The sequence below is a fragment of the Neocloeon triangulifer genome, unplaced genomic scaffold, assembly GCF_031216515.1.
Source record: "Neocloeon triangulifer isolate White Clay Creek 2 clone unplaced genomic scaffold, ASM3121651v1 ptg000009l, whole genome shotgun sequence".
Taxonomy (NCBI): Eukaryota; Metazoa; Arthropoda; class Insecta; order Ephemeroptera; family Baetidae; genus Neocloeon; species Neocloeon triangulifer.
In genome coordinates, this window is record NW_026775551.1 from 1620638 (window position 1) to 1646937 (window position 26300).

General features: G+C 36.1%; 2 protein-coding genes across 6 annotated transcripts in view; one reads left to right on the forward strand and one right to left on the reverse strand.

Annotated features, from left to right (window-relative positions):
* The window catches only part of LOC132195103 (atrial natriuretic peptide receptor 1), a 145608-nt gene that overhangs the window by 97972 nt on the left and 21336 nt on the right, over positions 1 to 26300 (reverse strand). Inside the window, exons 2-5 of one of the 4 annotated variants that reach the window (XM_059616856.1) lie at positions 3736 to 3820; positions 3569 to 3679; positions 3245 to 3429; positions 2932 to 3091 (exon numbers count right to left, since the gene is read on the reverse strand). The exons of 1 other annotated variant lie outside the window; for it this stretch is intronic. The gene's annotated coding sequence lies outside the window, so the exon portion shown is untranslated. Of the gene's footprint in view, positions 1 to 2931; positions 3092 to 3244; positions 3430 to 3568; positions 3821 to 26300 lie in introns of all 4 variants that reach the window. 2 more of the 4 variants (XM_059616857.1, XM_059616855.1) reach the window with 2 other exon arrangements.
* Positions 181 to 24498, forward strand: LOC132195107 (neurotensin receptor type 1-like). 2 transcript variants are annotated; one of them, XM_059616864.1, is made up of 6 exons: positions 181 to 320; positions 10696 to 11250; positions 17673 to 17854; positions 19085 to 19319; positions 22058 to 22259; positions 23987 to 24498. In XM_059616864.1, the coding sequence occupies exons 2-6, from the start codon at positions 10717 to 10719 to the stop codon at positions 24097 to 24099; spliced, it is 1266 nt and encodes a 421-aa protein (XP_059472847.1). In that variant the 5' UTR covers positions 181 to 320; positions 10696 to 10716; the 3' UTR covers positions 24100 to 24498. The 2 variants fall into 2 exon arrangements, with proteins under 2 accessions (XP_059472847.1, XP_059472848.1); XM_059616865.1 differs by having other exon boundaries at positions 19088 to 19319.

Sequence of the window (26300 nt, forward strand, 5' to 3'; positions counted from 1 at the left end):
ATCACTGGAGAGGCATTATTTAAGAATCTATCCTGAACAACGTCAAAGGAGCAATGTTTTTTTGTCGAGTCGGACGCATCGCAGGCGCTCTGCACAAACGCATGCGCTCGGTTTGCAATCCTGAGGCGGGCGCCGCTCTTTTGCGAGGCTGCGACGTTCAGTCTTCTCTGTTCCCAAAGTGCACGCGGAACGTGATCTGGCCACGCCATTTGAGCTGTTGGCAGTTTTGGCCACCGCGCGTTAAGTTAACAATGTGCGTGCGCGTTAAGTCGCTGTGATTAGATAAGTGCTCTGGACAAAATTTCAGATCATAACTTCAGGTACGTATTTGATGGTTTTATATTTTTATAAAAAATACATAATTATCTCGCTTTGTTCAGATCTTAATAGTTTAGAAAAATCTGTATATCATTTTTATATGATTTAAAAACAAAATGATTAAAATGCTAATTTTTTGTTCAAATTGAAGTGTATATAATTTCTGTTTTATCATAGATTCAATACACATAATAACAATAGAAAAAATATTATTGACTATGCTTCATTTAGAAAAAAAAGAAGGACAAAATACAAGATTTTTATTTTCCACAAAATATTTTTTTGTCACTTTCACTGACTCTCATTGTGGATTTATTTTTCCTCCTGTAACGAATTTCCTTGCAACTTTTTAATCAATACCCATTGTTCCAAAGTGAGTTTCAATCATCATTACATTGCACACCGTTGAATACATAAATAACGGGCACATTTTTTAAAGATTCGTATTACGGAAATATAAAATTTATGCTCCAAATAACTATACTTTTAGGTATTGTTGCAGAAATTATATTGAAAATTTTAGTTTAAATTATTTTAAACTTTTTATGACCACTAAAATTTAATAAATTGAGATGCTCATTTAAAGAGAATTTAATTAAACACATTTAATTGCATTATCTTTACTATCCCGTTAGGTTACTACGCTGAAGGGAAAAAATGCTTTGCCTTCCCCTTTAGCCTGAGCAAACTGGAATAAATCACGAAATAGCTGCAGAACTTCTTGCCGTAAAATACGCTCAATGATTTCAATTATATTTCTATTTGCATTCCTTTCGTCTTATGAAATCATTGATGTGAACCTTTTCCCTCCCATTGTATCATTTTTTAGAGAATAGAGAATCTGAACTAATGAACCGCCTGTGGCTATCGCTGCTTGTTGCAATAAATTTTCCGTCGCAACAATTTTTCTTCCCACTTTAAAAAAAAATCGAGCCACGCAATATTATGCAGTATAATTATTATGACCTCGTTTTAGTTGCAAATTGAGTTAATTGATAGATCACAAAGGAAAATGCACATGCGAAAGTTTTTTTGTTTAAGCAATTAAAAAACTAATTAATCAATTAATTTTGCATTCCTTTTTTCATACAAAATTAGGTGCAATATTATTACGTGGGAAGCCAAATAAATTGAAGTTTTGTGCTGAAGAAATAAATTGTACGGGGAAATGTAATCATTATTTGTAAACGCATGTGGGAAGTAGAGACGAAAAGGAGCAACAATGAGTTAAAAACATCCTCCACATCAAACTATTAAAATCTCTCAGTACCACGCAAAAATTAATGAATTTTTTCGTACATTTCTTTTACTATTTAAAATATAATCAATGCCGATTTTCTATTCTGAATTACGTTGCACCTGCATTAGATAATCTCTAGGATTCAAGTGGGATTTGAATCAAGAGCCAACCACTAATGATAACTCTGAGGATGCTGCTGCTGATTACGAGCAACACTTGGGGCGTGGAGTCTTCGGTGAATAAGTCGAGCGCATCCATTCACGTGTCTCAAGTGTTGCACGGGAAAGAAAGAGCAAAGGGAAGCAATAAAATAAATAATATACAGCTCCAGAGCATCCTCCCCTTTCAAGACGGCTACGTGCCTCGAGCCGTCTTTTCTCGGCGCAAAATACCACGCACAAGCGCTGCTTCTTAACGTGAATGGGTCTCTCGATTTAAATTGCAAAACCAGCAAAGCTTTACATAACCGCGACTATCATAATTCTCGCTCTGCGCGGCTTTTGAATGATTTAATCTGGAACAAGGTACCGTGGCGATTACCTGCGCCACAAGCAGAGATTTTCCCGGCACGTTTTTAGGGGAATTCTGAAGTAGAAAAGCTCGAGAGGGATTTTTTCGTTTTTTTCCCTTTACTCTCTTTTGCTGGAGAAATTTTTTCTCTGGGGATTAATCAGAACATGTTCTTTCCTTTCCGTACCGTTCAATATTTGCAATACGCGAAGGGACTAATTGAACGAAGGTCGCAGCTGCGAGCAGACTCTCGTAAATTACAGCACTGAAAATTGCCACCCACGCTGTTAAAGCCGCTGGCTTGGAAGTTGGAACTGTTAGAAGTACTTTAATTATTTGTTGGCTGGCAAACTTCAGTCTAAAAAAAGGAGGCTGTTGCATAGGGGTAGTTTTGAATAGTCAGTGTAACTTTTCCAGAATTTTATCGATAATGTTGAACATAAACGCAACATTTGGTGAGAACGAAGATTGTTTCAACGTTTATGCCTCTTGATGCATATAAATTAAAGGTAATTTACAGAATAATTCTGTAGCTTCTTTAGTCACTAAATTGTTTCCGTCTTTTTATTCAAAATATGAATTGAAACTGAATTAGGAAAACATTTTAATTCATTTTTTTTTTCTTCGGTTAATACAACAAAATTTAGAATAATTTATAAAATACGAGCTTTTAACGATGAAATTTATTTTACTTTTTTTCAAAATTATTACTCTTGAGGTTACCTCAGCAACAACGTATAAGTCGGTAAAAGTTAAAAAAAAAAGGCAGAACAGAAGTCCTAACAACATTAGGGAAACGCACCAAGTAAGTGCCAAATAATCAATTTAGATTTAAAATATAAAAATAATAATCAGCCACTGACCTTATGAAGGTCTTGAGCAGGGTGACTCCATCATGTTCAGCTTGCTGATGGCGATGGGGTTTGCTTTCCTGATTGAAGGCTCAGTTCAAAATGTTCCCTTTGATTTCTGCAGTTTCGACTTATTGGTCTCTCAAGTTTTCTGCAGCCCCACTGACTGAAACTGAAATTTTAATTGATTTATTAAGAGGAATGGTTATCAATAGTAAATTAATTAATTTATCCAAGTTGAAAAGAAAAAAAACCCATAAATATGTTACTTCTGACTTGAAGGCAAAAGAAAGAATGAAAAAAATGCTTATTAAATAAAAGATACCTGAGCAGTTTCCATCGTCTTCTTTGGCCTTGGTCCGTCTTCGACGAGACCTCCGTGGATGAGAGCCGAAGCTTACTGCAAGGCAACCCAGCATCCGCAAGTCGGGACAGAGGTTGAAATTTTAAGGACTTTTCCAGTCGAAATGCACGATGTGTTAGCATTTTGCTCTGGGGCAGTTTTCCTCCCTAGGAAATTGAATGGAACGAAATTAGTAATCATTGTTTGCCTCGCTATCAAAACAAAAATACTTATGTTTTATGCCATGTATTTATGTTTGTGACGTGAACATACATTCAGTTTTGAATGTACATGCATAAAATATACCTTACGGAAGATTCTGGTCGATTTTGGGAACGTTTGAAGCCCGAAACCCCGTCTTCAGCCCTGGCCTCAGAACTTCAAATGGTCTTGAAGGACGATGTCGGTCCGCAAACACTTTTTCGAGGAAAAAAGTCTTTTATTTACAGTGAAAGCACGAACGAAACACACACAAATGAGCCCGATACCCGATTTGACTCTGCTCATCTGCTGCTTGGAACTGGACACTGGACATGGACAGCTGGAGGCGGGAACGGGCTGGAAAAACAATAATGCGTTACCAACCAAACAAATTTTGGATAGAAATTGATACCACAAAGTATTGAAATAATTTTGAATTATAAAGTGTCTTAGAAATGGCAGAAAATCGTATATAAATTTACAAAGTTTATCAATTTCGGATTATGTTTGCGGCAAAATTATATAAACTTTTCAGTGAGTTTGGTTTTGTTAGGTTGCCTACATCTGCAAAGAATTTTAAAGCTGCCTGTCGTGCAGGCCAACGTGTAGCGGTGCAAGCAGAATTAGCGAGTTTAGCCACCAATTATTTTTGTCACGCTTTTTGCCTTTGCTTTTAATAATAGTAATTTGCAGTATGAAAGAAAACTATAAATTATAAAATTTTTCAAAATAATTAATTTAATGTTTTTTCCTTCGCTATTAATTGAGTGAGATTAAATCGAAATTAGAATAAAATAATTATATCCTAACATTCAATACACATAAAGTTAATGTAATATTTGGCCTTCTTTTTTTTAATGTACAAATTTAAAATATGAAAGGAAATATAAAAAATTTATGAAATATTTAATTTAATATTTGAATAAAATTATCATGTTAAGCTGGTTTAGCTGGTGATTTTGCGATAAGTGCAATTTCAACGTCCGGTGCACTACTTTTGCTCGGCTGCATAATTCTTGCCAGCATTTTTCTGTCTCAACTAATTTTTTTACCCGTGTTTCCTCCTCGGCCACCGATATTTTATTAATTATACTGCATTATTTCTTGAGAATAATTGGTAGAAGGAGGCATGACTTCTGATTTCCACCCAGTGCTCATTTTCATGTTCAGCCACTTGTCCGTTTCTGCTGCTGTGACCTCAAAGTAGTGGATTGCTAATTAATTATATCGATCGAAAGCGAGACGCGACACACTTTCAAAATAAAAAAATTAAATATTTGAAATCTTCAAAAATTATCTTTTTTTAAAAAAAAAACTAAAATTAAGTAAAAGTTTTAGTTTAAAAATATCCAATGTTTATACCTCCATTTTTTTTTAAATTAAAAGATAGGGTATTAATGATGTTTCTAACTGCGTTTTCCTTCTAAAATTTGTGATAGAATAGATTTCAAAACTGGTTATATTATAAAAAATAGAATCATTGTTGTCAAATAGCTTCCTTTTTCCTTTACACAAAAAGCCCCGTGGCTCTGTGATTGGGGTGCTTTCATTCTACTGATCAGTGGGTTGCCGACCGTAATGGAATCAAATGCTCATTTGTGGATACAAATAGCCTCTGGTATGAGAATCATTAATACATTTTGGCTCGACTCGCCCAGAATTTGAGAGGTATGGCGCAAGCTGTGCCGACTCGCACTCTGACATGATTTATAATAAAATCAATTTAATTCAATTCATTTTATTTTTCTCCAAACAAGTCAGATGAACAATCAATAGTGAAAAATTGGTTGCGAGAAAAATAGGCACACAGTGCTAGTGAAAAACTCACTGAAACTCATAGCCTCGTATTTAATATCAAGAGGCGCGATAACTATCTGAATACTCGCCGCACTGCAACCTTAACTAGTATAGAAATTTTTTGCAAAATTTTGAAAAAAGTCTGATAGCGCCGGATAAATGTTTATTCCGTTGACGTGGGTTATAAGAAAAATTTATCCCACAGCGGAATAAATTTTAACTCTTTGGGAGTCTCGCAACATCTTTTATACCGGGAGAGCTAATTTTAGTTAACCTTCCCTCATTATTAATTAACAGAAGAAAAGAACAAAATAATTATTTTAAATATTACATTTTTTGCATGTTGCAAAATACTGTCAACATAGCAACTAAATTTTCTTGTGCACAGGCTTCTCCTTCTGCTTCTGGCAATATTGATCGGGCCTTTTGAGGCGCAGTGAAATTTAAAGCAGCAGTTTGTAAGTGGAATATAAAAAGGAAAGATGTAGACGTTATTGATGCCATCGGCATCAGATTTTACAGGAGGACGGAATAAAAACTGATGCGATGCTGCTTGTATCAATAACGCGAGCCAAATGCGCGCGTGTTCATAACACTTTATGGTGAGAGAAAAGCAGTCAAAAGTTTCGGGCAGGATTGTAAAAATCCCTTTCAGCAAGAATTTGCCTCAGTTGCAAAAACTTAAACAAACTGCCAAACTTTTCAGACTTTTTCTACTTCTCTCCGTACGTGCCGAGCGCGCATTACTGGAAAGTCGCGAGGTTTGAAAACGCTGCTTCATAACCTGCCCGAATACTGATTAAAATAATGTTTTTGAGAAAGAGGATGAAGAAGGAAACTCGCAGCACTTACAAAAAAGTTGTTAAGATGAAATCTTTACGAGTGGTGACGTTTGCGCAGCGAAACTTCCAAAAATCAGACCTCAAAAATGAATGCTTTTTGTTCCCTTGATTGTAAACTGATTAAATTTCAATCATAGATACAAGGAACCAGAAACAGTGGGGGAGAAAAGATTTCGTTTCATCTTCCTCTGTGGAGGAAGAAATTAATTAAAAACAGAACCAGCATGCATTGTGTAAAAAGAACAGAAAAAGAAATTAATTTGAAATATAGTATTTTATATTTTGCAATATACTTTAGAGCAAGAACGATTTTTGGCAGTAAAAAGGGTCAAATATTATTATGTCTAATAAAACTATAACAAAATACAAGGGCCCTAGATTTTTTTTAAAATCTTTGAACACAGAATATTTAAATGCATTGATTTCTTTTGAACCCTCTTAAATTTTTAGCTGCACTGCATTATTAAATAACGAAGAATTTACCTATCACTTCAAAAACATTAAAACATTTTAAAAATAAAATATTAAAAATATTTATTTTTTTGTATTGTTCTTAATTAAAATATGTATATCCTTTTACTAATTATATTTCTTCAGTCACTTAATTAATGAAAAATTTATTACTCGCTTCCATGTAAAGCAGTAATCAATTTAATTATTAATTTCATTTACAATTATTTGTACAAAAAAATCCCTCAAATCAGCAGAACAGATAAAATTGATTTTTTTTTTGTCGGTTGTGCCACAATCTGTCCAAAACGCGACTCACAAAATTGAGCAAACCCAAACACAAACGGAATAACAAACAAGCATATTTGGGCGAAAGCAGAGCAGATTACATTTTTGAGGACGTCAATCCCCATCATTAATGTGATATTCTGTCCAAGCATGAAATCGAGAGAGGTCCTCCGCAAACAAGGTTATTAGATTCTGACGGAAGATGCTTTAATTGAGAACTAATTGGACGGCTTGCTAATCATCCATCCCTCTTGCTCTTTGGAATTTGGGATGCAAATGTGGCCAACTAGCTTTTCGGTGGCTGAAAGGGATTTGGTAATGAATGCCCATCTATATATCTGCGGCTGCCAGCTTTTGCCTGAGCGTTTGCAAAATCTGCTTTTGTGCACAAATAAAGCGGCTGGATGAGAGACCGTTGATGTATAATTAGCTATCCATGGAAATTAAGCAGAAGATTAAATAAAATTATATTTAATAATTAATGTCAGAATATGATTGACAGAGTAAATTATTTACTATAAGAGAGACATTTTTATCAACTTAAACACGGTAATTTACAATTCAGTCTGATACACTTGCTTGAACAGTTTTCGACAGAAAGGGATTGAATGGAATGGATTGATGTAATACACCACCGTACTTCATCTTGCGAGTGATCAATCAGGCTGTTTGCACAACAGCCAGTGACGCGCGTGGGCGGCAGATCCGGCCAGGTATAGGATGAAGTCATGATTTATAGGAGCTTTGTGTCGCATTTGGTGGCAAATGCATTTTATGCCTGCGGCTGTGCTGATATTACAAATTGAATTACAAAGTACAAGCTAACCAAAGGAAATTTGTATCTATGGCGTTGAAATATATCGCTTTTTAAGAGGATGAATTAGTAATCTGTATTCAAGAAAATTTCTTAAAATTTTAATTCTTAAAATTTTTCATATTAAAAATTTGTATTCATAAGAGAATTTCATAATAATTATATGCAACCCAGGTCTTTTGAATGGAATGTCTTTTTTGTCATTTCTTGAGTGGCAAGGATGGAACCTCGGAATCCGCCGAATGCGCCCACGTTTATTTGCAAAGATAGGAGTTTGATTCCGCGTGCTACAGAAAAAATGTCACATCCAGAGAGATTCACAACCGCAAGGACGCGCTTTGCAGCCAACGCTTTGAATTTGGTAGCATTTTTTGCTCTTATTGCGGTTTTGGGCAAGACTTTGTTGAGAACTCTGTTGTTTGCGGATGCTTTTGAGCTGAACGTTGCCTCTGTTTGCGATAGGCGGATCTGATGAATATGAAAATTTCAGCTCAATGTAAAATTCTGAGCGATGCGGCTTCGATTGAAAATGCGGCAAGAGAAAAATTCTCTTTTGTGTAAAATAAGCTAAGATATGGGATTAAAATAAAAACACGCGCGCGTTTTTTTTTTTTTAATTTTAAACAGATAAAAATTTAATTTTGTTTAAAAAAACATTCAGCTTATCAACAAAAACCCAGCGTTAAATCAAGTTTAATTGTTTGTTAATTAAGCCTTACGTTTTTGGAAAGACAGGAGTGAATTTAAACTCATAAAAATATAACTGAACAAAGATTTATATATTTTATCTATTAATTCTTTTCAAATTAAGTAAATTGTCTAATTATTGGCCTTGTGTTGAGGTTTCAGAGGAAAAGCGAAAATCGTTTTTTGAGAGTTTATAATCAATTATCAACAATTTATATTTTGAAACCTTTTTTTCTCAATGCATGTATACGCAGAAATTTACATCAGAAAATTAGGCCTTATATTTAATTTTTCTCTTTACAAAGAAAAACGTTTACTGCGAGATATTTTCAAGCTTCAAAATGTTTTGTTTTGTTTACCACAAGTGAAGCTCGCAGCAATATTGCCTAAAATTAAGCTTTTTGTCGGCACTCAAGTATGCAGAGAAAACGACGGGAAATATTGCTGTGGTAATTACACTCCAGGCGAGCTTGGAACGAAGCCAAATTTCAGTCCGTCGAGAGCAATAACGAGCGCGGTATCATTCCGGTCGCACTTTTTCCTTTAAATAGTTAATGTCGCGCACGCTGCAAAATTCCAAGCATTTGCACTTCGGATGACAAACGCAGCATCTGATAGTGAATGTAACGTTCGTCATGATGCAAAAAAAAAATCATCCCTTGCCATTCTGATAAAAATTCTATCGAATCGATGCCGCTCGCTATCGCAACCCTTTTTTCAGCCACATCAGCAGCTGGCGTTATTTATGGGGCGCGAGCACGATATTATTGCTTTTTGCCGCAAATTGGAACCAATTGTCGTTCTGACGAGGCGCACAAAGGACTTGTCCTTGTGATCACTCCAGAGCAACCCTACGTGTGTTGCTAATAAGACGACGCAATAAACAATCACATAGCTATAAATGCATAAACAAGAAGCATATGCATTTCCTCACGCTCAGCGATGCATGTGATTTTCCATTTTAACTGCCGTTTGCTCATCCGTACATACGCACATCCCAAAGGAAACGACATGACCGCATTCCTCGATGTAATAATTGCCATTGCATCCCTGAATATTTATTCCCTGCTGCGACCTATTTTAGTTATACCTTTGAAATATCCCGTTGAAGTAATGACTGCGCAGGGAAAATAGCCAAGAATTTCCTTTCAAACAAATTTATTTTTCAACATTTGAATATTGAATGTGATTTTAAGTATTGGACTAATAATTAACATTTTTTTTTTAAATCTTAGTAATAAGGTTTAATCAAAAACACAACTTTTATGATTTGGTTTCTAATTTTTTGTTCAACCATTTTAAATTCAGAAACTATCATTTAATTGTAATTGAATTATCAATCAAAAAAAAAATAAAAAAAATAAAATAAAAAATTCCAGTTAATTCAATAATAATAATTCAAAATTGGATTTGTAATTTGTATAGCATCACTAATTGAAACATGAAAGTAACAGAATTAATTTATAATCATAAAATCTAAATTTTTTTATTACATATTATTATGTGTTATATAAATATTTAAATTCTTTAATAAACAGACCATTAATTTATTTTTATTAGTATTTTTTATTTAAAAAAAGTTGTTGATATGATTGTATATAATTTTTTTTATTCTAGTAAGTGTTTAAAACGATTGTAAAAAATGCTTTTAACTTCTTATGAAAACATAATTATTAAGTATTTCTCATAATATTCTCAAATAAGAACTCTATGATTTTTAATTTTACATTTGCACTTTTAGGTTACGCAAGCAAAAAGTGGCCTAAAAAGCAAGCTTAATAAGAAGAATAATTTGTGTAGATAATTGTGAGGTAATGAAATAAGAGATATTTCAATATATTGGAATCCTTTCCTTTTTTAATCCAAATTCTCATCATTTGAATGAAAAATGACCCAATTAAGGGCTAGAGAATGAATTACAAATAATTGTGCTTTCTATAATAGGAAAACTAAATAACGCATTTGATTTTTGTAACGAAAAATGCCTTTCTGTATTTCAATAGCTTTGATTATAAGGGAAGAACTGCGAGAGCAGCGATAATATTGGAAAACCATTAAAATTTATTCTGCTGACATTTCCAATATATTTCTTTTGGTTGAGCACAAATTTGTACCTTTTTCCGGACAAAAAAATAATAATTGCGTTCGCAGAAATGGTTTTCAAGACCAGTTGGCTGATTGTGAAAGCAATTATCATTTTAATCAACACTCTTCGCTCACCAACAGTTGGTTTGGAAATTGCCTTTGGTGGCCAGCGATCGATATTTAATAATTCTCCCCCAAAAGCAAATAAAAAAGAACTCTGCTTTTATCAAATTAGTACCTTTTATTAAACTCGGAACTGTTTGTTTCAGAATGGCCGAGTTGGAAGAAAAATGAACAGCACCAATTTAACGTCAACCCCGTTGAACGGGTCCTTCGGTGGGGTGACCCTGGACAGCAGTCCGGAAGGGGCCGTGGTGCTGGCCATCCAACTGTACTACACGCCGGCGCTGGTGCTGCTGGGTTCGGCCGGCAACTGTCTGTCGGTGGTGGTTTTCAGCACGGCCAAGTTGCGGCAACTGAGCTCGAGTTACTACCTGGCCGCCCTGGCCATCAGCGACACCGGCTACCTCGTCGGCATTTTGATGGTGTGGCTCGACCTGGTGGACGTGGCCCTGTACAACGAGCAGGGCGCCTGCCAGGCCATCATGTACCTCTCGTCGGTGTGCAGCTTCCTCAGCGTGTGGTTCGTCGTCGCGTTCACCGTCGAGCGCTTCGTCGCCGTCAAGTACCCGCTGCACCGACCCGCCGTCTGCACCGTCGCCAGGGCCAGGGCCGTCCTCGCCGTCGTCACGCTCGTCGGACTCGTCCTCAACCTCCCCATGCTGCTCATCACCGGACCAGTGTACATCAGTGATTTTGATAAGGTCAGTCACGTTTGTTTAATTTATTGTTAGCATATTTTTTAAGAAGTGCAACAAATTTTAAAAATTATTTTTATGGATTTTTTATGACCCTGTAAACTTATTAACATTTCTTTTATCTAAAATTTAAAAATTAGAAATCATTTTTGTTGTCTCTTCTAGGTCACTTAATTAATTACCATGCTAATATTTATATGAATTAATTGGGTCTATATAAATGTATTGTTTCACTGGCATATTAATTTTCTTATTTTCTGATGCATCCAATTTGTCTACTTTTTTATTGATTGAATATAATTTTGGTTTCTACTAATAATCTAAATTAATGTATATTGATCTTGCATTTATGATTCGCATAAAATATTAAACCATTGACTGCACCAAAAGGGCTAATTGTCTTGGAATCCTTTTTTCTTTTAGACTATAATTGAAGTATTTCGATTTTTATAGTCTTTATCTTGAAAGCAAAGAGAAATTAATTATCCACATGAATACATTCCAATTTGCGCTTTTCAAAGTTTAATTATGAGCAGGAAAAAAATCCGCTCAGAAGGCTAGTTTGAACTTTTTCCATTCTATCTCGTTAAAAAAAACACAGACGCGATAATGAGCAGCCAAAGGGTACTTTTCACGCACGGATGAAACCGCCACAGCCGCGTTGTGCAAAAATTGTCGGATTCCATTACACCGCACGGTCAGAAAGCTACGGTACCATTGCGTAAATGTGAGATCCTGTTTTACGGCGGGCAGCAAACAATAACCCTGTTGTGTCATAGAAAAGGCTAAGAGGGATTAAGGGATTACGTGTTCACTGATGTCGGAAATAAACCCTGCGGAGGATTTGCACGAAAGGATGAAGTTTGCCATGGGAGACGCAGGACAAACGAAATTTACTTTTGAATAAGTAAGCATGTATACAACCTTTTCGGTTTTATCTCCCTTGCATGGGGAAATACGTAAAGAAGTAGGCAACGTGGACTTTTTAATGAGGTTTGGTTAATATTTTCCTATCAAATATACCATAATAATAGTTTCTTTCTACTCGGTGACCTTCCTGGTGAGTTTATTTTTACATTATGATTTTAATGATGGAAATACATTTTTAAACAATTCATCTTCCTTACGAATCACTCAACATTTTATTTTTCCTCTTTTCTAAAAATTCCCTTGAAGCTTCACTTATTCAGTTGATTTCTTTTTATTTATATCTCCACCACACCCCAATTTTTCATTTATTTTATTTTTTTGCCATTAATAACATGCAATCGCCATGAGATCATGAGGAGTTGGTCAGAGATGCTGGAGAATAAATAATGGCGAGACCGACAAGGAAAGACCATTAGTTGTGAATCCAAACAAATTGCAAGGGCCGCTTGGTCCATTGTAAATGTCCATTGCAATTTATTTAACAAGCTTTCCAAGGGTCGGGAGATTCGTTGCGGAAAAGCCTTCTTATCTTCGAGCTCCTACCATTAACAAATCAATTTGAAAAAGCGAGGAATTCCCGCAGGTTCTGACTGAGGTCTGAAAAAGAACTTTTATATATATTTTTTCGTCTGCACTGTGAATTTTTTAGATCGAAATTCCCTCCTGACTGCAAACCAATTTTTTTTCCTGCACCGGCTGATACAACAGCAGAGACTTCCAACGCACGCCCTTTATATTGACATTCAAAACGCTTGTTTGTTGAAAAAGGGTTTGTGTTTTCACATGCACTGCTACACGCAGCACTGCTTGTTTGCATTCCATTTAAAATTGAACTTTTCCAACCTGGGAGTTTGGGTCAAAAAGCACCCTCCACGTGCCAAAATAATTTATCACTCTTCGGAACCACCCAGCTTTTTAATTACCACATTTCTGGTGCCTGTGGCGAAACTGCAGAACTTTTGTTCAGTGCGACTTGGTGCGGAACGAATGGATTTTGAGAACTTCGGGATTCCTCTTTTATATCCAGCAAATCTTTGAGATGCGATTTGCATAAAAATCAGCTTTTAATTAGAAAAATTCAAAGGCAGCATCTTTGAAAAAAAAAAACTTCCGCATAATTATTGCTCGCTCCAACTAAACCTTTCAAAGTTAATTGAATAAATTTTTTCTTCTTTCCCTTTCTGCATCTGCAAGTTCAAGAGAAAATTTGTAAATTTTGCAGGCTGCGGAAGGCCATGAGTGCTTTTTTCTTTATAGAGAAAAGAAGAGAAGCACTTTGAAAAAAGGCAGCCAGTTTTCGCTGCCCGTTTTGGGTCTCTTTTTGCCTCATTTTAATGTCATTTGTACACGACTTCATCTAAAGCGTTCAGGTTATTTATGCGCTGTGGCATGTGCGGGAGACGGGCTGAAAAATTGCCCGCATACCTTAAACCTTTGCATGCGCGAATGAAGGGTGGAAGCGACAGAGGAAAATCAGCTTTTAGTTGGGACAAAGGGAGCGTGATTTGCACTTTTAATTATAGATAATAATAATTCAGCAGCAATTTTATTTTGATCTTCACCATTGATACTCTAAATTATACTCTAAGATATGTTTTTAATTTTCCTTTTCTTGAGGCGCATATTTTGCTGACAAGCTGTTACAAGAAGCTTGAGCTTATCTTTAGAAACGATTTATAAATTATTTTGCAAGAAAGGTAATTTAATCTGTGTATCGTCAACAAGAAAAAGATGAGTGCAAACGATTTTAATAAATATTTGCATCTCTAGCTTCACAAAACTATGAGGCCTTGTCATGCATTTTGTCTTTTGTTGTTATGTCTCATACTTTATAGGGATGGAAGGGCCTGTTTCCCTTACAGAAAAAATCGATAGTTGAAAAGTTCAACTGTATTTTTTTTATCAGCATATTGGAAAGATTAATTTTCTTTTCTCTGTCACATTTAATAATTTGTACGTAAGGAATCCATTAATGAAATAACCGCGCGATATAAAAACTCCCAATAATTAAAAAAAAAAATTGAAAAATTTGAGCTGCATCTCTCGAATGAAAATATGGTAACACGAATTTCGGGTGCAAGCGAGACATCGATTGATTTAATTTTTTCCGGTCCAGGTGATCTGGATGATTTTGAATGCGCAGCAAAATCTAATATTTTCTCCGATCATGAAGCCGTAATATTTTCAATGAAGCTGAATATACCGCAGGAGAGAGATAAATATATTGAGTCTCGTATTTTTTCGGACGATAAAATTGCTGAGTTTATAGGTTATTTAGATTTACAAAATTGGCGCACTGTTGCACTTTCCAGTACAGTTGATGATAAATACGACTCCTTTTTGAGAATTTTCTTGGACGGTTTTAATAAATTTTTTCCAAACAGAAGGAAACTTGTGAGAGCAAATAGGAAAAATAAAATTGCTTTGTCTCCTTTGCTTGCCGCGAGACGTCGTGAATTGTTACAAAGGAGTGTTGCTGTAAAGCGGCTGCCGGCGCGCCATCCGCAGAAATTGCAGTTTAAGAAGGACCAGTACGCGTATAAACAGCAGTTGCAGGCGGAAATTAGAGCATCTAATAATGCGTTTATTGCCAATGCGCAAAATAAAACTGTAGCGTCTTGGTCTATTTTGAACCGTACTCTTGGCAATGATAAGTCGCGAGATAACATTAAGGAGATGCGAGTTGGAGGGGAAATAACTTTTGATGTGGAGAAAATAGCCAATGCGTTGAATTCGACTTTTGTAGTACCGGAGGCTGATTTGAGTGATTATGAGTTTCGTACACCGGCGGCTGATAATAATTTATTTTTGACCCCTGTTGGTGTGCAAGAAGTAATTTTGATTTTGCGTGGGCTCGCGGCAAAGAAATCTGCTGGTTTTGATGATATTCCTATGTTTCTGGCCAAGCAGGTGGCAGCAAGTGTGGCAGCGCCGCTGGCTGACATTGTAAATTGCTCTTTCTCCACTGGCTGTTTTCCTTCGCAAATGAAGCGAGCGGTTGTGACTCCGATTTATAAAAAAGGCGACCGGCGCGAGACAATAAATTATCGTCCCATCGCGAATTTGCCGACTTTTTCTAAAGTTCTTGAAAATTGTTTTCTCCTGCGTATTGCTAATTTTTTTGCGGGTAATGGTTTAATTCCTGCGAGTCAGCATGGTTTAGTTCGTGGGAAGTGTACGGCGTCGGCATTGTTTGAGTTTTTTACTGAATTGCATAATGTTCTCGAGCGCCGGCAAAAGTCGGTGGGGCTTTTTTACGATCTTTCGAATGCGTTTGGCACTGTGTGCATTCCCCTTGTCCTGCAGAAATTTGAGCGTCGCGGTGTGCGTGGCGTGGCGTTGGACTGGTTGCGATCTGCTCTCACCGGCAGGTCGCAGCGAGTTCGATTGCGAGCGTTAGATGGGAATGATGAGCGAGACGTTTTTTCCGAGGAGTTGGATGTTGTGCGCGGCACTCCGCAGGGTGGAATTATTTCCCCTTTTACTTTCATCGGCTCGGTTTATGATATGTATTGTTTTTTGACGAATCGCAAACTTGTCAATTCGCGGATGATACGAGCGAGTTGGTAGAAGGTGGGACTGTTTGTGCTTTATTTGGTGCGGCACGGTTAGCTGCATCTTGCATGGAAAAATTTTGTATTGATAATTGTCTGCAGCTGAATGCGAGTAAATCCGTAATTTTGCGTTTCCGGCACCCTAATGCGGCCTTGTTTTCTGATTCGCCCCTTGTTTATGTGAATGGCAAGTCTATTTGTGTTGCCCAAATGACAAAATTTCTTGGGTTGTATGTCACGGAAAATTTAAAGTGGACGGAGCATGCAGATTATGTTGTGGGCAAGTTGCATAGTGCTGTTTTCCTTGTAAATAATTTGTTGAAGTTGGTTAGCGAAAAGCACTTGCTCATGATTTATTATGCTTATGCGTACTCCATTATGCAGTATGGCATTGTAATTTGGGGTGGATCAGAGCAGGCAAGAGATCTTGTTTTTACTGCACAAAAGCGCCTTGTTCGTGCGATGGCCGGCGAGCGATATTGGCCTGGTCCGACGCCTGTTTGTTCGGCGCGGCCTCTTTTTAAAAAATTTGATGTTTTACCACTGTTTTCCATTTACTTGATTGAGGCTTGTAAATTTGTGCGTAAATACCCTCAATATTTTGTGAAAACGCGAAATGTGCATGCATATGAGACGCGTGAGAAGTTTGAGTTGTACGTGCCGGTCCAGACGTGTGCTATTTCGAGGCAAAATCCGCTCATTTGCTTGTCGCGCTTGTATAATAATTTGCCTGTATCTATTCGATTGGAGTTGAGATACCCTCAGTTTGTGGGCTTGTTAAAGAAATTTGTTAGTTTTCACAAGTTCTACACTGAGGAGGAGTATGTAAATTACAAAAATAACTTGTAAATATGTTAAACTTCTTTCTTTCCCTGCTGTGTATTTCATTTTGACAAAATTGTAAATGGGTGGGTCGCACGGGAGATATTACATGTGATTAGTGATTACATTCCATAATGCAATAAAGCTGCAATAATAATACTTATGGAATATATCGTGGGCTTGGCAAGGCAAAACCTAATTTATAAATAAGAGAGCTACGAGTGGGTATAGGGGCAACAAATTTAGAGTAGTTTTCTTCTGGTTCTTTTGAGTTTAATGAAAGAAAATGAATATTTTAAAATATTTCCTTTTTCATAACAACCTTATTGAATTTTTTAATAGACTTATTGCATGTAAATAATTCAATAATTTGAGTGCCCTATTAATTAAAACGTCTCTGCAAGACAAAATTGAATTGAAGACTTATTAGCATAATTGCCACGTGATCAGAATTCCTAGCTCTCATTATTTTATTCCAATCGAGCCCGAAAGCAGCACATTTCTCTATTCAAACTCCCACGGCAAATTAATTGCCTGTTATTCAAACTTTTCCGTTTTCTGGAATTCAAACAAAGAAAGAAGCTATTTCCTGTGCTAAAGCAAACTTGGGTTTGGCAATTAGTTTTGCACAATGTGTTTTTAGTTTTTAACGCAATTTTCAACCGCGGCAAGAGCTTAATTAAAAGTAAAGACTGCAGCAAGTGTGCTGGTCAGCCTCTGAAAGCAAGAGTAAGGCCGAAATAAAAAAGTCTTTTGTGGCTTTTGGGTTGGCTGCTAACAAGAGGAAAGAGCACTCTATTTGAGAACAGGCCAGGCACCCTTGTTGCAATCAGTCTCTGTGTCAACAGACATCGCTCAAAATGTGTGAAATGAGAATCAGACTTTGCGCCCATATGTGTGTGGCTTTTTCGCCGGATTTGAAAGTTCCTGCTGCAAGGAAAGAACCTTTAAATTAATCAGCGTGGATGCTCAGCTAATTTTTATTAAATATGATTGAATGCATAAATTAAATTTTTTTCATCAATATGGGACCCTATAGACCATAAACTGCACATTAATATAATAAGTATGTAAATGACAATGTCATTATCTGAATGTGTCTCTTTTTATCTTTTTTTTCAGGTCGCTTGTGCGATGCGGTCTGAATATGAGGATTTGGCGAGCTTATTTAATTACGTGGACACGGTGCTGACCTTTGTGTTGCCGGTGCTGGCCATCACAGTTCTCAACACCAGCATCGCGTGCACGGTCTACTATTTGGCCAAAGTTCGTCGCGCAATGACTCGCCAGCAGCGTAGACAAAGGTAACCAAAAACTACTTGCTTACCAATTTTTTTTCGATATTTGATCAAAAGAAACTTTTAATTACACTAGATGTGCTCTCTAATTATATTTTCCGCCTGCAAAATGAGGGATTATAATTTGTGCCACAGGAGGAAATATCGGTGCGACATGAACTATTTACTTGACGCAAATGCTCATCGATTTTCCCAGCATGTGATTCAGAATTTTATGAACTTGACCAAGCGTGTAGGACGCGTCTGAGGAATTTTTGCCAGCGATAAAGGGCTATTCGAGCATTGGTTCCACTTGACTTTGCAATTATATTTGATGCCGAAAATATTGCTAGAAAATGCATTCTTCTTGAGCATTAAAAAAATCCATATAAATTCCATGATTCAAATAAATTGTTTTCAAAAATTAAATAAACAATGCATGTGATTTGAAGTTTTGGAATAAATAACAATAATAATAAATTTTTTCATCTTCCTACACCCACTGACCAATAAATTCCGTGCTTGGCAAACATAATATTGCCAATGTAGACGAGAATGTAATCAATATGCATGAGCCTTCGTGACGTGGTTGTTTTATTGGAAAAATATCAGAACCTTCTTAAGGGATATGCATTTTTTTCCTCCTCCCTGTTGTTCTTTTCTGATTGCTTACTTCTGAATTCCAGTTGAATACCCTCAGAAGAAATATTTGTTGTGAGATATAAAAAAAAATGATCTGCCTAAACTAATTTTCCAATCCTCCGACTTGCTGACAAAGCCTTTTGCCGAAAGTTACCATCAAGCGCTATTTTTTTTTCTCCTGAAAATTCATGAACTAATATTACAGTTACAATTCATTAAAATAAATTTATACTTTATCTTACAGTTAATATACTACACAGATAATTTTAACAAAAATCATAATAAAATAAAAATAAATTTAACCTTTTGCACAAATATTTTATTTAAATTTCTAATAATTTTTTTTATTATACTTTGAATTATATTATTTATTTACATACATATGTGTTAAAAATTATTCAAAATAACTGTCAACAATAGTACAATAAAAAAAACATCATGAAAAATAACAAAAAAAAGACAAATTAATATGTAATAAATTGATGCTTCTTGCTTGATTGCTTCCATTTAAAATTTAATTTCTCGTGAAACATCATAATTTTTTTTTAACTTTTCTTAGCAAGTTTATTTTTATTGAAGCTACATAATTTAACAAATTAAAAAATTTTGTTTCAGTAGCATTGGGAGCGATTTGAGCAGCGCTTCCAACAAAAGGGTGAGCAGCGCGCTTCTAATGAGAAACAACGAGCAAATGGAATTGGCCACCCACGGAGGCAACGCCAGGGCCATCAGGGCCCAACACTCGGCCAACACGCAGGCAAAGATCACGAAAATGCTGCTGCTGGTGTCGACCGTGTTTGTCGCCCTCAACCTGCCCTCGTACGTCTGCCGCCTTTGGGTCTTCATCAAGGTGTGAATGAAACAAATTTGGTTTTTTTCTTTTTTATACTTGTGTGGCAGTTAGTTAGCAAGTCCTTTTCATGGCGAAAAGCAAGCCCGTTTTGTAATTTGAACTTCGTGCGGAATAATGAAGGGCGCTCCCAAACAAACACATCTCAGTCGGCTCTTGCACTTGTGACACTTTAATTAAGTAGATGCGAAGAACGGACGGCAAATCTCTGCGCGTTCAAGAATTAGCAAAGTTTTTGCTTAAGAAAACTTCGTTCTTTATAACAAAGATCTTAAATGGCTTACACAAGCTGTGAGAAGCACGTTTGCTTCATTCTTCTCTATTTGAGAAAATTAATTTTGATTTTTTTTTATAATGTGAATACGAAGTTTTTTTACCATTTCCAACTAGTTTTTGTTTTAAATACTAGCAATGGGAAAGTGTCAATTTTATTGAACATGTGAAAAACTTGTGCTAAAATACGGTTGCAGATTATAACCATAGGAATTGATCAATAATATTTTTCATTAAACTCAATTAAACTTTGTCTTGAACTTAATCCTTAATTAAGACACTCATGCGAAACTGATCTGATCAAAGATAAATATTAACTACAGATTTACGAAACCAGCAAAACTTAAGCAAGGGTACCCGATCTCGTGTTTATGTTTCATCAAATTACACTTGAGCTCCCCCAGGCTGCTATAATTTTGATTATATTTTCAAATAAATATAACGTTTGTTGAAAAAAAAATTATTCAATTGGACCTTAAATGTCAGCAAATTTTTCCAAAAGAAAAATAAATAATTTCATAATGTAGCATAATTCATCTATTTTAATATGCACAATAGAGCAATCGCTTTTAAAAAAGGCGTGAATTTAACATTTATATTATGTAAATCTGTACTTTGCTAATTCTATAAATGGAGTCACTCAAGATAGCTGACGCACACGTTCTAAATTAGAATTATGCTGATAAAACTTAGGCAGCTGATTAACGATCGATTCCTGCTGGGGGTGATTTGCACGGGGCGAGTTTCTCGCATTCGTCGGGTGTGAGGATGCGTGTCTGTGAATAATGGGCAGGGAGGCAATTGTCTGTGGGCAGAAGCTCTAATCACCTTGGAGCGATTTGGTTGCGGGAACAAAATAGGGGCGGCTGCAATGTCAGGGAAGCCAGACAGGTGTGCGCCTTTGTTTCTGTGCGCCAGGGCAAGCGAGCAATGAAAGGGTTGGCGTGTCATGCACCGCTGACTTCGCGTCACAATTGCTCGCATGTCAACTTTTACTCTGCTTTGCATCCATTTTTTTTTTTTTTTTTACCCACTTTTGCGTTTTATTTGTACATACAAGAAGACGACTTGCTTCATAGTCAGTTCTCATTTTGAATCCGCCTACACTTTTCTTTATTCGCAACGAGACGAATAAAGAATTATATTTACGGAGGAAGTAGTCTCGGTTTGGGAAAGAGAGACGAGAGAGTGAAATTAAAATAAAAGATAAGCTTCGTTTGCTCCCTCCGAGATACATTTCTTTCCATCTTTAAATTATATGAACCACTCTTCTTTGTTTTCCTTATCATACTTTTCTTGCCGCTGAATTTTCAAATTGTCATCACAGAAAAGGGTTGAAAGCAACCTCAAACAATGCCAATTTAATCTCTGTGAAACAAGTTCATACGAAGTTCTACGAAACGTGCGCAAATGCAAATCCACCCACGACTAATTGCCATAAATGAAATTTTGCAACCCATTCAGAAGAGGTCAATTTTATAGAACGGCAGCTGCATTAGCATGTGAATGGCCGCGTATTAACAATTACAAAAGGACGACTGATATAATTAACGGAGCAGGTGTACAGATACTGCGGATAGAAGTGCGAGTTGTGGAACGGGAAACTTCGCAAAGCTATTACCTGCTGTAACTGCGGCGGAAATGACAATTTTTGTTTTTATTGTTTTAGAAATTTTAGCTCATTGCGCATTATGCTTTATCAAATCAATAACTATATAATATTTTTATAAATGATGAATCAATAAATAAATGATGATTAATTGATGACAATAAAGATAAAACAAAAACAAAATAAACAAATACCCAAATAATATAAGATTGGAGCTTGCCTTCCGCAAGCTCAATAAGGGCACAGGCCGACAAGACACTTTGTCTTGGCCTGACCAAAAAAAAAAAATTACGTCATTTTTAATGAACTTTCGTTAATAAATCATTGAAAATACAAATTAATTTACCAAAAATAAAAATTAAAAAATAAAAATAAATAATAATTCATAATGAAATTAATTATTTACGTTTGGAAAATTTATTCTAACCTTTACATAAAAAATTATACCTTGCAATTAATATTAATGGATCCATTACAAGAAATCCACGAAACACATCAATCCGGCTGTTGTAGCTAATTAAAAAAAAAAATTACGAGTACTATTGTTTGGCTAGTTTGATTTTAGCTCAAATTAGCATAATGACACCTCTCTCAGCAAACCCCATCGCTATAATTTGCAATTGATCGAATTGATCAAAGCTGATTGAGCCGCTGCTTGCATCGGCGATTTGCGACTCGACCCGACGTAAATTACTCGATGCCTGAACAAATTTGCCACGGAGGGGACGGACAATAAATTACTCGCGCTGAATTTGCCAGGGTCGATTTGGTGCCCTTGCGACGGCCCGAACACAAATGTCACTTTTGACGCGCCGAGCAAACATTTGCCTAGGCTAATTTATTTTGTGTGTTGCAGCCGCCGACCCCCGGGGACAAATGGCTCAGCCACCTGATTGTCCTGCAGCACATCAGCTACGTGCTTTTCAACACCAACTTCGGCATCAACTTCGTGCTCTACTGCGTCAGCGGACAGAACTTCCGGCGGGCGCTCAAGACGATGTGCTGCCCCGGCGCTGGTGTGCACAGGACCGGCCGCAGGGAGGTCAGCCAGTCAACAGGTCAGTAAAAGTTCTTCTTGTGTGGTAAGGGTGCAATGAATAGACACAAACGTTACCACTCAAAACTGTAAATCGTCTTTGATATGTCAGCAAAGTAAATTTGCGAATAAAATATTTTTTTTTCTTCCGCAATTCAATAAAATAAAATTATAAATTTACTTATTATCTATTTGAAAGCAATAAAAACCATCAAAAGTGAGTATTAATCATTTTACCAATATCTCAAAGGCACATTAATATAATGTCGATTTTGAATTTAACAACCACGCGGCCTTTATTGAAAACCCATTCAAGCTCTTTCCTATCTCTTTATAAAGTGCGCGCACATATAAGGACTTAAAATTTTTATATATGCCGTTTATTTAACTGTTTTTGATAAGCCAATTTGCTTTCTAAAAGTTCTTAGTTAAATTTAAAATTTTCTTCTCAAAACCAGTTTCACAGTTGCTTCTCTTTGTTTTGCCCAAACAATGTTTTATTACATGTACATCTAAAATGCGTGCTGGTAAGATTTTCTGAGAATTTAATTTCTGCACTGAGGAGGAAGTTTACTTAATTTGTCTACTTTCGACGCTACTTTCTAATTAATTGTTTAGCTTCATGAAATAACTTTGTCTCTTGCAAATATATTTGGAAGAAAAAGTTTGACAACATTCTCTGAAATTTTAAGCAAACAATATTCTAACTGCTCCATATAATTATATGAAAAGGGTACAAAAAGATATTGAAAATTAATAATAAAGAGCAAATATTTTCAAAGCAATATTAAATAAAATTCGGAAAAATAAAGTTAGAAATCAAAGAGCCATTTTTTGCAGATAAAAAACACATTCCTGTTAGTGGAATTTTCAAAACGCTGAGCTTTTGTCAAGAGGGTTGCCTGTATATGAAAATAGAGCACCCTTATTTAATATTCTACAAGCGCCTGCAGCCAGAATGCGCAGGAGAGGCGCGGGTGCGATTCTGGAGGCAACAGACTCAAAACAAGAGGCACAATTCGCGCTTTCCACGCCTGAAATTGCTTCTTTGCTGAAGCACGCGCGTGTTAATTTGACATCTTTTGTTACCCAATCAATCTGCGCTTGGCAGCGGTTTTTTGGTAAATTACAAATTAATAATTGCTCCAAAAGGGTTAACACTTTTAGACGCACCCCTACCGCTGAGCAGAATCTTTTTTCCGCCTTTGTTCACAAAATGCTTGTTTTTTTTAGCGTCTCGTTCAGGAAATAATAAATTTTCCTGCGAAGCTTTCCGCGAAAATAATTCTCCCCTAGGGTCAACACCCATGCATCAAACTGAGCAAATGGAGCGGAGAAACATTATTTCAAACTTTGGTTCAAACCAAATGGTTATTTTTTCCGCAGAGGGAATAAAGGACCCACCACAAAACTTTGCACTCCTCAGAATTGAACCGTAAAACGAAAAGCGCCTAAAGACGCTTTAATTCTAAAAGTTTATTTTTATTTTTTAGAGCTCAAATGCTCATTAGTCATCATGAATCGATGATGTTGTTTGTATTTGTTTAAAAATTATTCAGGAAATAAAAAAATTATCTTATAATTATTTAAAATATATTTTTTTTTTCAGTGTAAAAAATAATAATTTTACACGTTTTTAAAGTAATAATTTTGCACAGTTTTCCCAAGGAAAAAACTTCTCTTTTTATTTTAATCAATTATTCAGTTCAAAAAAGCTCTTCACGTCTATTGAAATGTTTGTTTCAGCAGTTTCCGAATACCAACGGGCCGCCGGGTGCAGTTTCCACACGCGGCACCGGAACGGGGTCTGGCGAGAGGCGCACGAGCTGCTCCCTCTGAACAACCCGCAGCAGCAACAATGAAGGGTGCGCGAGGAAGAGAGGCCGCGATTTATTTGCGCTTGGGACGATTACGTTGAGCAAATTCAATTCCGTTAATTGCAGCCGAAATTCCGCCGTGTCGTTGGCAAACGACTCGACGGCGTTGACTGTTTTCCTGCGCCCGTGACAAAGTGCGTGTTTTTAATGAATGCGTGTGATCAACGGTTGGTGTGCATCAAGTTTATGTCACTTTCACCGTCGGCTGTAAATACGTGTTTACGTAATGTGCGATGATGAATCGCTCAAGATCTCTGTGGTTACGTACTCAAAATCTATCAAAGCTGTTTACTCTGGTCATTAGATTTTAACCCAACATGTTATAGATATTAAAACATTTTATTGGAGTGGGTTTTATGCATTTGTGAAATCTGACTGTGCCCCTCTTTGATTACCTAGATAAAATATAATTTTATTAATGTTTAAATTGGTTTTTATTTATCCAGGTATCAAAATTAATTATAATACCTTATAACTTATTAATTAAATAATCACAATAATATATAATTTTTTTTTATTATTAATTTTTTTTCTCAGCATGAACATTATAATGCTTACATTTTTAATTATTTTTAAAAATAATTTTACAATTAAAATGATTAAAAATCTTATACTATATTAGAATTAAATAAAGATTTTATTTTATTTTTTTTGTAAAATTATAAAATTTTAAAAAGAAAAAATATAAATTTTGCTAAGAAGCTTTGGTCAAAAGTCATAATTTAACATCATTATACACTAAAATTAAATATCATTGATTATGATTTTTAAACTAACTTTAGAATACATGATGTGAAATAAATTTGACTATTCTTTAATAGAGTGTATATCAAATATATCTGTTGAACTTTATAAATCATGATTGAATAGACAAATAAAATGAAATTGTGCGGAAATAAAATTTGAAAGCAGAAATACTGGCAATCGCCAGTGACTCCGCAGTGGTGAGGAACCGAGGAGCCGTCACCATAATTGAAGCACTCATCAACAAGACGAGTCGGTGAATGAAATCCCTCAAAGGACGCATCGCCAGGATGCGTGCGGGGATTAATTCCGGTGAGGGGCTTGCGAAACCACATAGTTGTGTGTAACAATCACTCGGCGTACCTCGTTACTGCGACTCGCTCAGACTCGCTTTTAATGCTGAAAAGCTGCTTTTCCCTGCGAACATACATGCCGCGGTCCAATGCACAGCAAAAATAACAAAGTGAACGTCAAAATCACAGAGTCAAAAGGCTCCTACCCACATCACTCATCTAAATTAAAGTTCTCCTGCAATTTCTAATATTGTTGTTCTTAATTTGTGATTGCAAAATTCAGCATGTTTAATTTGAAATTCAATGTTTGCTCATACAAAATTTATAAGTTTGGTAGAAATAAATTAATTCAATTCAAAACCTTTTAATTGGGTTACTCTGATTAATTAATTAAAATTTAACTTATTTTTGTTGCATCAAAGGAAGGTTCTTTGAAAAGGAAGTGGAAATTGTCTACCAAGAACCGTTTATGCAAATGTGGATCAGCCGCAAACAATAAAACGCCAAGCGTGTACGGCGCCTCTACCTGTTCATAGCTTCATTTTCAGCACCACTTGAGACAATATTGTCTCAAGAGCCGCGTAACGAACTTTTCAGGAAAAGACGCAAAGGTAAGATTAAAGCTTAACGCGGTGAATTAATCCCACAGAGACACTCCCTCTTCGCAAACACGCGGTTTAATAATAAAGAAAGACCGTGAGAATATTAATCATTCACCCCCACCCCGTCCTGCATTAATCAAGAGCGCCTAATGAATTTTTCCAGGCTCCGTGTGTTGGAATTTGGTAGAGATTAATATATATGCGCAAGGTACATTGGGATGAGCGCCGTGGCTTGATTTATAACCTCGAGTCAACTTCAGACCGTCCGTGTACATATTTTTTCATCTTTGCTCTCAGCAAAGTTAGCGATGGGATCCAATTCAAGGCGAGAGTAGTTTTACAGCCCGGCGAGACGTGAATAGACTTTACTGACGGCTCGAATTCACATGGACGAGCTGAATCAAGCCGACGTGTGACGCAAAGACGAGTTTCCTATTTGTTTTGACCCTTTTAGTAGAGACAGAGCTCTAAATTGGAAAATTTCCGCTGTCTCGCGAGCTCAAAGGAAATTGAATTGAAAAATTTGCATTTTTGTTGAAACGAATTT